This window comes from Cynocephalus volans, chromosome 1 (genome assembly GCF_027409185.1).
Source record: "Cynocephalus volans isolate mCynVol1 chromosome 1, mCynVol1.pri, whole genome shotgun sequence".
In the NCBI taxonomy this organism is placed as follows: domain Eukaryota; kingdom Metazoa; phylum Chordata; class Mammalia; order Dermoptera; family Cynocephalidae; genus Cynocephalus; species Cynocephalus volans.
The window spans coordinates 282,707,395-282,720,265 of record NC_084460.1 but is presented as its reverse complement, the minus strand read 5'-3'; the positions used below and the strand labels follow the sequence as shown (position 1 = coordinate 282,720,265).

Genomic DNA, 12,871 nt, shown 5'->3' with positions numbered 1-12,871 from the left:
CCCATCTTTATGGACCTATTATATGACCATGCCAAGACAGATGTTCCCTAATAGAAATATGCCTCCTGATCACCACTGCTGTCTTGGGGCACACACACATAAGAATCCTGATGTATTCCCCCTAGACAGGTAATAGAAATCAGAGATCTGTTAGCACCCCTGGTAAACCCAGCAGAGGATAAAAGTGAATCATACATAACATTTGTACTTTACAGTTTGTATTTTTTTTTTTTTTAAAGATGACCGGTAAGGGAATCTTAACCCTTGACTTGGTGTTGTCAGCATCATGCTCACACAGTGAGCTAACCGGCCATCCCTATATGGGGTCCGAACCTGGGGCCTTGGTGTTATCAGCACGGCACTCCCCTGAGTGAGCCACAGGCTGCCCCATACAACTTGTATTTTTTAACTCTCCCAACAACCCTATGAGGTAGGTGATATTATTCTCACTGTATAGATGAGAAAACAAATTCAGAGAAGTCAAGAGATTTGCCCAAGTCACACAGGTAGAAGGTAGCAAAGACAGTGTTCAGGCTTGGGTCCGCCACCTTCAGGCCCAATGCTCTTTCTACTGAGCCAAGGCTGCTGTGCACTGAGTCACCGAAGGACATTTGACTAACTGAATTCTTGAAACTTGTCTGGTTATGGCTCAACACTTAGATTTAGAGCTGGATTGATATGGTCAAGTTTCAGCATTAGGAGAAAAAAGACTAGTTGACTATAGAAGTATGACCTATGCAGAATGTATGTGTGAATTATGTATTATATATACTCACACATATATGAATATATTACTTATATACTGTAAGTACACTATATTTGTACTATAATGTTAAGATTGACTACAAATACTAACATGTTAGTCTACTAAACAGGTGTTTAAATTTTAGGTCCTATGATGTATTTTCCTCTTATCCTATGGTGTATTCAACCTATTTTTCCAACGTTGACTTTTGCAAACAAAAAATTAATCATATTATGCAGAGCAGTAGATTTGTTCTCTTCGAAATGGAGCTGATTGAGAGGTAGAAGAGATATAAAGGTGGGAGAAGAAAATGACTTTACCAACAGGCCCAGGACTCAGACTCGAGGTGCCCTGATGAGATCTATCACTGCGGCTTGCTCCCGATGAAGTCAAGAAGATGTCCAAGGTCGCTGGTGCCTGCAAGAGTGGCATACCTCAGTTCTCCAGTTTTACTGCTGGCAAAGTCTGGCAGTGACCAGAAAAAGAGCCAGGCATTGTTTGATAGTTCTAAGGGAATGGCCTGATTCAAATGCCACCCTACCTCTACTGAACAGATAAGAACATAGGCAGTCAGGAAATAGCCAAGGTTCTTAGGCTCCAATTTGTATTAGCATGCAGGTCACTGCTGTAGAATTCATGATGCTTCCAATCTCTGCCCTCCTCTCCCCGTTCCTCCACTGAAGGAGTTTGGACTGCTGCAGATCTAAATTTGAGATTCAGATCCTGAAGCCCCACTGTGTCCTGAGAAAAGAGTATACCTCTGGAGTAAAAAAGAGCTCTGCATTTAAATTTTAGCTGTGGAATTAGCTATGGGACCACAGACAAATTACTTCTAGAGTTATAAATTTGTAAAATGAGAATAATAATTGCTCTGTGCAGAGGGTTATTGTGGAGATTTTACTAATTGTGTAAAGCACCTGGCACAGAGAAAAGACGATGCATGTTAACTTCCATTTGCTGTTTCCAGTACACACCCTGATCACTGCTCCTAAATTAGCCCAGCAGAGGGTCTGGTCTTGGTGAAGCCTAATCTCGGCCAAGGTGACACTACTGCAAAAGCACACTTGAAGCCAAGCTACATAGCAGCACTGCATAAGTAATTTTTATTTGAAGCTGATCAGATCTTTACCAGATTTGTATTCAATAGGGTAAGAACCACAGTTTCAGAGAGGAGAAATGAGAGGAAGAATAGCAAAGCTAATAAACGGTTATGAATTAGAACCTCTGAGAGACTCTTAAAGAAATTGTCTTTCACTTGCAGACAAGATTGAAAATGAATTTAAAAACTCTTCCAGACCATGTATATGGGACAATAAGCAGGATAATGCCCCTAATCACTAAGTCCAGAGAAAAAAGAAAGGAGTTGAATTTACATTAGAGAGGGAAGGAGAAAGAAAGATTGAATTTAAGGCAAAACTTCTGTAGAGGATTATTATTAAACACTGGGATAGGCGGCTGTAGAAGCCTACAGGATTTTCATACTTGCAGCTCTGTAAAAACAGAGAGCCCCTGTTTGTCTGGTTGGGAGAGGTACTGACCTGACTGAATCGTCTGCTCCAAGAATCTGAGATAGGGACGCAGGAGGGAAAGGGGATGGAGAATATTGCAGAGAAAGTTCTTGAACCCTGGAAAATACAAGTTAAAGCACTTGGAAAGCTTTCAAGGAAAAGAAGCAACATTAACCTCTGATTAGGAAACATAGAATTTGAACGCTAATGTAGGAAAGAACATGGGGGTGGGGAGGAAGTGCCAGCAAAAGGGAGGAAAGGAGGCAATCCATTTTGCTTCCAAGTAACAGGCGCCACTCCACTTGTAGTGGGGCCATCCTAAATTTCCTTCTGTGGTCCTCAGTTTCCTTTTCTGCAATATCAAGTGCTTGCATTAAGCACTCTCTTGAGTCCCTTCCAATCCTGAATTTATGTTCACAAAACTGATCCAGAGAGTGTGAGTAAATCTGTGAAAAGCTACCTCAGCCCCAAACCCAGGTTGTGCTGGAAAGAACAGTGCCTCACAGATGAAGAAGGCTGGGGCACTGGGTCACATCCACGTGGTGGAATCCCTGCTCATCAGCCACCAGCAAAATGTGGATAATAATAGCTCATGTGTCTGTTGTGAGTTTAAATGAGATAAAACAAGTAGAACCCTTAGGGTTATAATATCTTATAGCTCCCATCCATATATCATGCACATAAGTGCCAATAAAATGGCACCTGTTGTATTAGTATTATTGGATTAATGAGAATTTTTAGACCTTTTGATTTTTTATCCTTTTATTTCTATCTTTATTGAATTTGTAGAATATATTGCAACCAAATCATATAGTTTGGTGTGGCGGTAGCGTTTTTTGTTGTTGTTTGTTAGCTTGTCTTTTAACACTTGTTTTGGCAGAATGGATCCTAATTCATTCAGCTCTCCTGAATGTCATATTAAAATACACAACTCACGTTCACTTCTCTAGCTGCTTCTACGTATTCTTCGTCCTTTTTCATTGGGAAAGAAGAGCTAAGAGAGTAATTATTGAGCAGTTCCTGGATGTGGCTTTGAATTTTTTGGCATTCTTGGCCAGCCCCTGTCACTGAGATCTTTGCTGCCCCTCTTTAACGTGGTGGGTCGGGGTTCTCTGTATTCTGTTGACGTCACCATTTTAGCGGCTCTTCTCTGCAGCTTGGCCTATGCCTTTGCAACTTCACGTACGCTGTTTTAACAGTTTCCAACTCGAAAACCCCTATTTGACTCTTCAAAAGCTGGACTCCCCAACCCCAGTTTCACACCCTGCAGGCTGTGGCATGTGCACCGGGTCGATACAGAACCCAGCTCCACCAAGCTGAGAGGGCGCCGTCGCCTGGGCCAGGGTGGGGCACGAGGTTATGAGCGACCTCCTGCCTTTTGGGTTTGCTTCCCCGCAGGGGACACCGTAGGCGGCCGTGCGGTCCGGCCACCGCCCCCCGCCCCTCGCGTCCGGCCGCGCCGTGGGTTGCGGTCTCCGTGGGGGTGGCAGCTCCTGTCCGGGAGGTTTGCGCCTGGCGGGGCACCCCGGAGCCGCGAGGAGCCGGGAGGCGAGGCCAGGGCGGGGTGGGGCGCGTCCGGGCGGGGAGGGCAAACTCAGGCAGTGCAGGGGCCGCAGAGGGCAGCGGGCGGGCGGACGCACGACGAGGAGCGAGCGGGCCGAGGGCTGGCTAGTGCCGGGGCCGCCCGCCCGAGGGGGAGGAGGCTGTGCTGCCCTTGCTGCAGGTTCGCTGTCAGCGCACAGGAGGCAGGGACATGGGTAGGGTGCGGTCTGCGCGGGGCCCGAGCCCGGATCTCTTCCATTTCCCCTCTCACTCGGCCCCGGGCTGCGCCGCAGACGGCAGCAGCTCCCGTTCCGCCCGAGCCGCCTGACCGCCGGGCCGGGGTGCTAACCGCGGGGCCCTCCAGCCCGCCGGCCCGGCCAGCCCAGCCCAGCCCGGCGGCCCGCAGCCCCGCCGCCCGCCGCCCCCCGCCGCCGCCGCGTTGCCAAAACAAACGGGCCGGCCTATTTATTGGCGGCCGGCGAGCCGGGCAGCTCAGAGTCGAGGCGCCGAGGGGGACAGCGCGCCGCCACCAGCCAGGGCCCCGGGCCCCCGCCCCGCACCTGAGTCCCGCCGGCCCTGCGCCGCGCCGCGCCGCCCATGGCGCCCCCGCCTGGAGCCCCCCGAAGCCACGCGGACGCCTGAGCCCCGCAGCGCTCCCGTCGACCCGCCCACCCATCAGCCCACCAGCAGCCCTCGCCCGCCGCTCTCCCGGGCTCCCTCCCTGGCCATGTCTCCCGCCCGGCGCCGGCCCCGACTGCGGTTCTGCCTGCTCCTGCTGCTGCTGCTGGTGCCGGCGGCGCGGGGCTGCGGGCCGGGCCGGGTGGTGGGTAGCCGCCGGCGGCCGCCGCGCAAACTCGTGCCGCTCGCCTACAAGCAGTTCAGCCCCAACGTGCCCGAGAAGACCCTGGGCGCCAGCGGGCGCTATGAAGGCAAGATCGCGCGCAGCTCGGAGCGCTTCAAGGAGCTCACTCCCAACTACAATCCCGACATCATCTTCAAGGACGAGGAGAACACTGGCGCCGACCGCCTCATGACCCAGGTGAGCGCGATCCGCCTCCCAGCGTGCCGCAGCCGCGAAGCACCGCCACCTGCCCGGCACTACCCGCCCCCCTGGCACCTTTTTCTACTGCCTGGCACGCCCCCTGGCACCTGCCCCTCTCGCCAAGCCCGGCTTCCTCCTGCCCAAGATGGGCGGGCCAGGGTCCCGGCGGGAGTGCCGGCGTCCCCTAGCCCTCTGGAGCCTGCGAGAAGAGCTCCCCGCTGCCAAGCCCCACAGCCCGGCAGGTTGGCAGCGGCCCCTCTGTCCCGGAGTGCTGGCAGCTCAGGCCAGACGTGGCACCCGGGGGTACCTCGGCGCGGCTGCCTCCTGCGCCTCCGGGGTCCACGCAGCCCCTCCCGGCCTAACCTCCCGCACCGCTGCGCCCCTTTCATTTCGAAGCCATTCGGCACCCCGGAGGGCGAAGAAGCTCCGGGAGCAGAGGGTCCCACCGTCTTTCCAACCTGCGCTCTCTCGGTTCGCTGCGCTGCCCCCTCCTGGAGCAGTGTCCCGGCTGGGTCTTGGGTTAAGGAACAGAAGGGAAGAGTTGAGCGGGGAGGCGGAGGTGGGAAAGGGAACCCGCCGGGCGAGCCCACGTGTCTGTCCCGGGAGCTGAGCGGCGCGGCTGCGGTTAAAGGGTGGAGTGCCGGGGCCTTCGGGCTCTGGGACCGAACTTGGGGGAATCCCTGGGCTTGGTGGCGGGGACGGGATTGGAAGTGAGGGGCTGGGATGCCGAGGGACGCAGGGAGCAGAGCTGACTCTAGTCTGCACACTCGGAGCAGGACTCGCTCTCCGTCGGGGCGCGCAGGGGCTCAAACTTCCTTTCCTGCAGCCGGGTCCGCAAAGGGAGAGACCCACGCCCCCTTCCTCTGGGGTCTCCCGGGGCTTCCCCCGCAAGCAGGCAGTCGAATGGGCTTTCTAGTTCCTTCAGGAAGGGCAGCTAGATCACGGCCTTCAGCATGCGCCCTGGCGCCGGGGCTGGCCAGCCGGTGTCGGGGCCGAAGGTTGGCTGGTGGCCGGGCCGGGCCGGGCGCCGAGGAATGCAGATAAGGATCCGGGCCACGGGCTGGGCAATCATTGACAGCGCGCGCCCAGGCTCTGGACCCGGGGTGGGAGCGGTGGGGGAGAGAGAGGCGGGGACCCGGGGGCCCGCGGGGCGGACGTAGGTGGGGGCTAGAAGCTTGGCGGCAAGGACCAGGAAGGAACACACGTAGTTCCCTCCCGGGGCTGTAAGCGCCCCCAGTCAGGCTGCGCGCTGGGGCGGACCGGCCGGCCTTGGGTTGTAGTTGCTGTTGGCTCCTGGGAGGCCAAGTCCAAGGGTCTGTGGGGCCCGGGTTCCGCGGAATGGGGGTAGGTTGAGACCTGGGCTGCCCACACTTGGCGGATCCTCACACCTAGGAGTCAAGGACTGGTGGAAGGACCCCCCTTACCCCGCAGGCCGGGGACCAGGCCCCTGCGCCCCCTTCCCTCAGTCAGCTGCATGGTCCCTCGAGCACTCAGAACCCAGGGGAGGCAGCAGTGACACATGGTCTCTTCCATCCTTCCCCCAGAGCGCGGCTCTTCCCTACCCCATGTGAGGAGGATCGGGAAGCCCGCTTCCTGAGATCACAGGCTGGGTTTCTCAGGTCCCTTCACATACAGGGGCATCGGATTCCTGAAGAGGTGCTGAGGGCTCTGGAATTGTCAACCCTGCGCGCACCCCCTGCAGAGGGAGACGCTCCGAGTTGTCGCCCATGGAGCGGCTCGGAGACTAGCTCTCCAACTTCTGGTTCTCAGGCCTTCGCATGTCGGGCGCGGGTGCGGGCCGGTTTGGGATCATAAGAGGGTCCCAGCAGGAATGCTCTGTGGTGCTCTAGGGATCTAGGCAGCCCTGGGATTCCCCTCCAACACACCCCCCGATGCTGCTGGGCCCGTTGTCCCTGGGCTTCAGCCCTGAAGCTGCGGTGACACCTACTGGGCACCTCGGGCTTTGCACGCCTAGCAGGCCAGCCGCAGGCAGTTGCCTCCGCTATCACCTCATCCCTCCTGACGCCCGCCGGCCCTCGTGCCTTGGCCAGACAGAAGCACCGGCTCTGGAAAGGTGTAGTCCCATCTGTGGAAAGACGGATACGGGGGTGCGGGGGAGGGGGCACAGGAGGGAAGGGGAGCTCCACCTGTCACAGAAAGGCGCCCCGAGGGTGCGTACCGCTGTAGGCCCTCCAGATTTGTGGCGCCACCATGCGGTCGAGGTCCCTGGGGACGCCTGGATGCTAGAATGGGAGGGAGCACGTTAGGGCCCTCTGTTCCTGAGGGAGAGGGGCAGGACGTCCTCTCCGGTTTTCCAACCCCAGTGGGTGCGGTGGGAGAGTCCGTGGCGAGGCTGCGCCTGCACCTGCAACCAGGCCGGCTCCTCCCCCTAACTCCAAGCACATTCATTCCTCTCGCAGCGCTGCAAGGACCGCCTGAACTCGCTGGCCATCTCCGTGATGAACCAGTGGCCCGGCGTGAAGCTGCGGGTGACCGAGGGCTGGGACGAGGACGGCCACCACTCGGAGGAGTCCCTGCACTATGAGGGCCGCGCGGTGGACATCACCACGTCGGACCGCGACCGCAATAAGTACGGACTGCTGGCGCGCTTGGCAGTGGAGGCCGGCTTTGACTGGGTGTATTACGAGTCGAAGGCGCATGTGCACTGCTCCGTCAAGTCCGGTGAGCCGCCGCCGGGGGACTGGGCCCGGGGCCGGGGCCGCAGGGCGTGGGCAGGCAGCGCAGTGCCCACTTGGGCGGAGAAGGTGAAGAGGCCCACCAGGGTATGGAAGCGGGGATCCCGGGGAAGAGGACGTCGGCGGCGCTTCCCGCGGCTGCTGGTGACCGCCTGCTCCTCTCATGCCTGGTAGAGTCATGGAAGGAGCCTAGGGAGACAGGGCCCTGTCCCAGCGCTGCTGGGTGCTGAGCTGGTGGTCCACAGTCCAGAGCCTGCCACAGGAGGTGCAAGACAGAGCAAGCTGGACAGATGGAGGAAGCCAGGCCGGCAGACACAGCCTCCCCACCCAGTCTGGTGTAGAACAAGGGGTGGTGGGGCCAGGGGCCAGGGTGTGCCCAGACGCCAGTGTGCCCCCCCAGGAGCCCAGAGGTTCAGAACCCACCACCCAGCTGCAGGTCAGGCCTCCCATGGGGGCGCAGGCGTCCCCAACCTCTCCCCCAGGGCCCCGAAGCTGGATATTTTGGGGTAAAGTCAGCAATGAGAGCCAGAATAAACAAAGTGGACTCAATAAAGTGGATTTTCCCAGATTGGCCGCCTTGTTGATCAGAATTGGCAGGCACTGGGGCCTCATGCCCCCCCCCGCAAGTCTTGTCAGTGTCCCTGTCACCTACACTGAACCCAGTCGTGGATGCTTCCAGTGGTTCCTGTGTGGTCCCAGCCTGGCCCCACCAGGCTGCAGGCTCAGCCCTCTGCATTGGCAGCACGTAGTAGTTGCACTCACAGACTGGCACACTGAGGACAGGCCCGCATTTTGGTATTCCTGATCCCACCCTGACCCACGCCACGCCCTGACCTTCCACTCAGCACTTCCCCCACCACAACTCACGTTGCCCTTCATCTGCTAATACTGGCCCAGGACTGGCTCCCACCACTCATTACTCCTGACCCCCAAACACTGTTCTCCAACCCACCTGCTGGTGCCGCTGTGTCCTGTCCCCACACAAGGACCCAGCACATGAACTGAAGATAGTGATTGTGTCCTGGCCCCTGACCCACCCTGACCTGACCACTCACTCTGAGGCTGCCCCAGGAGTCCATATTCACCAACTACTGGCCGGCCCTCCTCTCCCCTCCACAGACTCAAAGGGCCAGCTGTCCCAGAACTTGGGGTGTCAGTCTGAGAGGGCAATTTTGGGGGTGTGTCCGAACAAGGGATGAGAAATAAGGGGACAAGCAACTTCCCCTCCCCACGAGGCTGCAGTTTTCCTGGTGTCAAGTCACAGCCACCCACTGCCTGGCTCAGCTGCCCTCTGGCCTGTGATTCACAGCAATGTCATGATGTGAATAGGTGGGGGACGTCACCTGGGCTTCAGGAGGGCTCTTTCCCTCTTACCCACTGGGTTTTGAGGCCCCAGCGTGCTCCTCTCATTGGCAAAGGATTAGGCTGGGGGGCAGAAGATGACGTTGGGGTTGGGGGTGGGTTCCAGCCTGCATGGGCAGTGGGGGTAGGGCCAGGATATGGGGATGGGGGCTCTCTGGGAGCAAGAGGAGCTCTGGCTGGGCTGGAGGGACTGGGGTAGGGGCTTGTGACTAGGAATTTGAGCTCCCAAATGCAGTAATGCCTTCATGTCCCTTCTTCCCACAGAGCACTCAGCCGCAGCCAAGACAGGCGGCTGCTTCCCGGCTGGAGCCCAGGTGCGCCTGGAGAGTGGGGCACGGGTGGCCTTGTCAGCTGTGAGGCCAGGAGACCGAGTGCTGGCCATGGGGGAGGACGGGAACCCCACCTTCAGTGACGTGCTCATTTTCTTGGACCGCGAACCAGACAGGCTGAGGGCCTTCCAGGTCATCGAGACCCAGGACCCCCCACGCCGCCTGGCACTCACGCCTGCCCACCTGCTCTTCACAGCCGACAATCACACGGAACCGGCGGCCCACTTCCGGGCCACGTTTGCCAGCCACGTACAGCCTGGCCAGTATGTCCTGGTGGCTGGGGTGCCAGGCCTGCAGCCTGCCCGGGTGGCAGCTGTCTCCACACACGTGGCCCCCGGGGCCTATGCCCCACTCACAAGGCATGGGACACTGGTGGTGGAGGATGTGGTAGCTTCCTGCTTTGCAGCTGTGGCTGACCACCGCTTGGCTCAGTTGGCCTTCTGGCCCCTGCGACTGTTTCACAGCCTGGCATGGGGCAGCTGGACCCCTGGAGAGGGCGTACACTGGTACCCTCAGCTGCTCTACCGCCTGGGGCATCTCTTGCTAGGAGAGGGCAGCTTCCACCCACTGGGAATGTCCGGGGCAGGGAGCTGAAAGGACCTCACCACTGCCCTCCCGGAACTGCCATATTAGGCCCAGAGGCCTCCCTGCCAGGAGGGTGCTGGCCCTGGAAGGGGCCTGAGCTGGGGGCACTGGTTCCTGCCATCTCTTCTACGGTGGAGATACACCATTGAGACTTGACTGGGCCACGCCAGCATCCCTCACCCCATCTTGGTGTAGTGATAGAGCTGCAAGCTGAGCTGGCAAGGGGGTGGTGGTCTGTCCTGTCTAGAGACTTGGAGGCTGGCACAGTGGCTCCCAACCCAGCCAGCTCTCACCACAGTTTTTCACACCTGGTCTCCCCCAGTGGGGAGGGCCCATTCCATCCATCTTAGGCCCCACTTAGGTGGACTTGCACCTCGGTTGATGCTGCTAGATTCTCTGGGAGCCAGCAGGGAGCTGGCTAGACTAAATGCTGCCCAGAACTGAGAATGCCACGGGGGGCAGCCCACCTGGCCATCCTGAAGCATGACCTTGCTCCCTGGCCACACTCCTCCAGACATGTCCAGAGACTGTTGCCATCAGTAGACAGAGTTCTGTGTTCTGGCCAATGTGACCATAATGCTTGGGACTAGGGTAGGAGGTCTGGATGTCCTTCCTTGCCACCCCTACCCAGGCTAAGCTCCCTTTTCTGCTGAACCACGACCCTCACCCCCGCCTCCGGTCAGTCTCCCCCACCTTATTTATTGGCGCATAGGGGGAAGCACATGGGAGAATTTGGGGGACTTTTTGGTCTTTTCTTCCTTTTGTAATAAAAATTATTTAAGTTGTTAGAACCATAGAGTCCAGGATGCTGGATGGGGCCGATACACAGATACTTTGGGGCCATAGAGGGGTCTGTCCAGGGGTTCATTCCTCAGTGAGGCCTGTTTCACCTTCCTCCAAGGGCAAAACCTCCAGAGCTCCCACCCTCTCTGCAGGCCCTTTCTCACCCAGTAGATCTTGCAAAGTCCCAACAGAGAGCTGTGCTCTGTGCCAGGCAGGGCCTTTACACACTGACCCCAAAGTTTTCCCTAAACATTGTTGGACCAGAGACAGAACTGAGGTAACTAGTCCCTGTCATCTAGACTACCGTCTAGACTACTCATCTAGATTACCATCTCATTGTGCTCTCGGGGCCCAGGTTTCTGACTCTTCCCTGCTGGTAATGGACCACAGTATGAAAAGACTGTGTAGAATTCACATTTGTCTTGTGGATTATTCCGACTTCTTGGATAAGTAAGAGGTCCCTAACCTAGCAGTTCTCAAACCTCAAAATCACCTGGGCAACCTGTTTAAAGATTCCTGGCCTTACTTCCAGGATTCTGCTTTAGTAGATCTAGCACAAGTCCAAGGAACTTGTTTTTACAAACACCCCAAACATGGCAGAAAGTCCACGGACCACACTTTGAGAGACCCTGCTTAGACTAGAAAAGGCCTAGTGTATGCGAGGACAGGAGGACCCCTTCTTCACTTTCTCTCAGTCCCTCCATCCCAAGGCAAGTTTTTCTGTACTCACTTTGGATCAACTAAGATTCCAGGTCCAGAGGTATGATTGTTAAATTTTCAGAAACTTAGAGCCAGCTGAAATAGGCCATGGTGACCATGAGACACCATGTTGGTAAAAGCTACCAATTAGGATTCCCCCAACCATGGAGAGCCAGTTGTTAAAGTTCAGGTTCTGCCCTCTTGCAGAGATGACTATATTGGAAGTGGTGGGGGTGACTGCTCAGACTCTCACCTCAGACTCTTACACCCCCACCTCCAGGGAGGAAAACTCCAGAGAAAACTTCATGGCTCTGGGGTCTGTCATCTGGAGAAATGGGCCCCCATATTCTATAATGATAACCGCTATCACTTAATGAAGACTATCCATTGCTAGGCATTATTCTAGATCTTTACACTTAGTAGCCCATTTAATTCTCATAACAACCCTACATGGTGTGTACTTCAATACTACCCTTTCCCAGATGAGAACGCAGAAGCACAGAGAGGTTAAGTAACTTGTCCAAGATTACACAAGAAGTGACAGAAGCAGGATTGGAATACTTCCAGTCTGGTTCTTGGACCCATTCTTTTTGGACCATGAGGCTTTTCCTTTGGTGAATTTGGGTTCTCTCTAAAGGTCACTCTCAGAATTTCAGGTCTGTAAATTTGCTTTGTCAGCACATCTAGAGTGGACCCCTCTCTCTGTGACAGACTGTCACTGACCAGACTCATGGGGACCAAAAGGTCCATGAACTCGTTTACAGTTAGGGATGTAAGAGCAAGGCCAAGATGCTCTTATCCGTTCATTTGCACATTCTTTCCCTGTAGACATGCTACCTGGGAGATCAGATTGTAATGACAGTTGTGGGTATCGATGCATGGAGTGGATGACTCTTCAGGTCATGGAGGAAGGAGAGAGAGGGGGAGAGAGCACTTTTCCTGCTGGGCCTGGGCACATTTGGTCCAGCAGACACAGAGCCATTTGGTATCCCCAGACCTTTATGTTCTAGATGGGCTTCCTCAGGCAACGTATTCATTCTTTGGACAAAGATTACAAAAATTCAGTCCCTCAAAAGACAAACCTTAGGGTGGGGTTGAGGCCCCACTGCTTTTCCAGGGATTTCTGAGCCCAGATCGGAGGAGACAAGGGAATGGAAAGAAAAGGAGAGACAGCCTGAAAGGCAGCTTTCACATCTGCAACGTGATGGCCCCGTTTTTTTCTATCCTGTGTACAATGCCAAGGCCCAGAGGAAGGTCACCCATACCACCCAGGCCCAGGCAGCTACTAACCCAACACTTACTTCTCCTCTTGGGTTCAGCCCCCAAAGCTGTTGCATCCACAACTGTGATCTTCATTCACGGTCAAGGTTTACTGGACACCCCTCTGCGTCAGGCACTGTGCCCAAGTGGGGGAAAGAGGCAGTGCCTGTCCTCCATGAACTCCTAGGTAGGGAGGGAGAAGCATGGGAGACAGGGATATCCACGCCATGCACTGAAGTGTTGTGACTGACATCCCTACAGGGCCTATGGGAGTCCCAGGAAGTGGCAGGTAACTAGGAAGGCTTCCTGAAGGGGAGAAT

The 12,871-nt window shown here is 56.2% G+C and overlaps 1 protein-coding gene across 1 annotated transcript; it reads left to right on the top strand.

Moving 5' to 3' along the window:
• Positions 1-4,522: 4,522 nt before the first annotated feature.
• IHH (Indian hedgehog signaling molecule) lies at positions 4,523-9,818 on the top strand. The gene is made up of 3 exons (XM_063077484.1): positions 4,523-4,834; positions 7,258-7,519; positions 9,160-9,818. The coding sequence occupies exons 1-3, from the start codon at positions 4,523-4,525 to the stop codon at positions 9,816-9,818; spliced, it is 1,233 nt and encodes a 410-aa protein (XP_062933554.1).
• The last annotated feature ends 3,053 nt before the right edge of the window (positions 9,819-12,871 follow it).

Coding starts and splice junctions, on each gene's coding strand:
- IHH (XM_063077484.1), top strand. CDS start 4,523: ATGTCTCCCGCCCGGCGCCGGCCCCGACTGCGGTTCTGCCTGCTCCTG. Junction 4,835..7,257: donor CCGACCGCCTCATGACCCAG/GTGAGCGCGATC, acceptor TTCCTCTCGCAG/CGCTGCAAGGACCGCCTGAA. Junction 7,520..9,159: donor GCACTGCTCCGTCAAGTCCG/GTGAGCCGCCGC, acceptor TTCTTCCCACAG/AGCACTCAGCCGCAGCCAAG.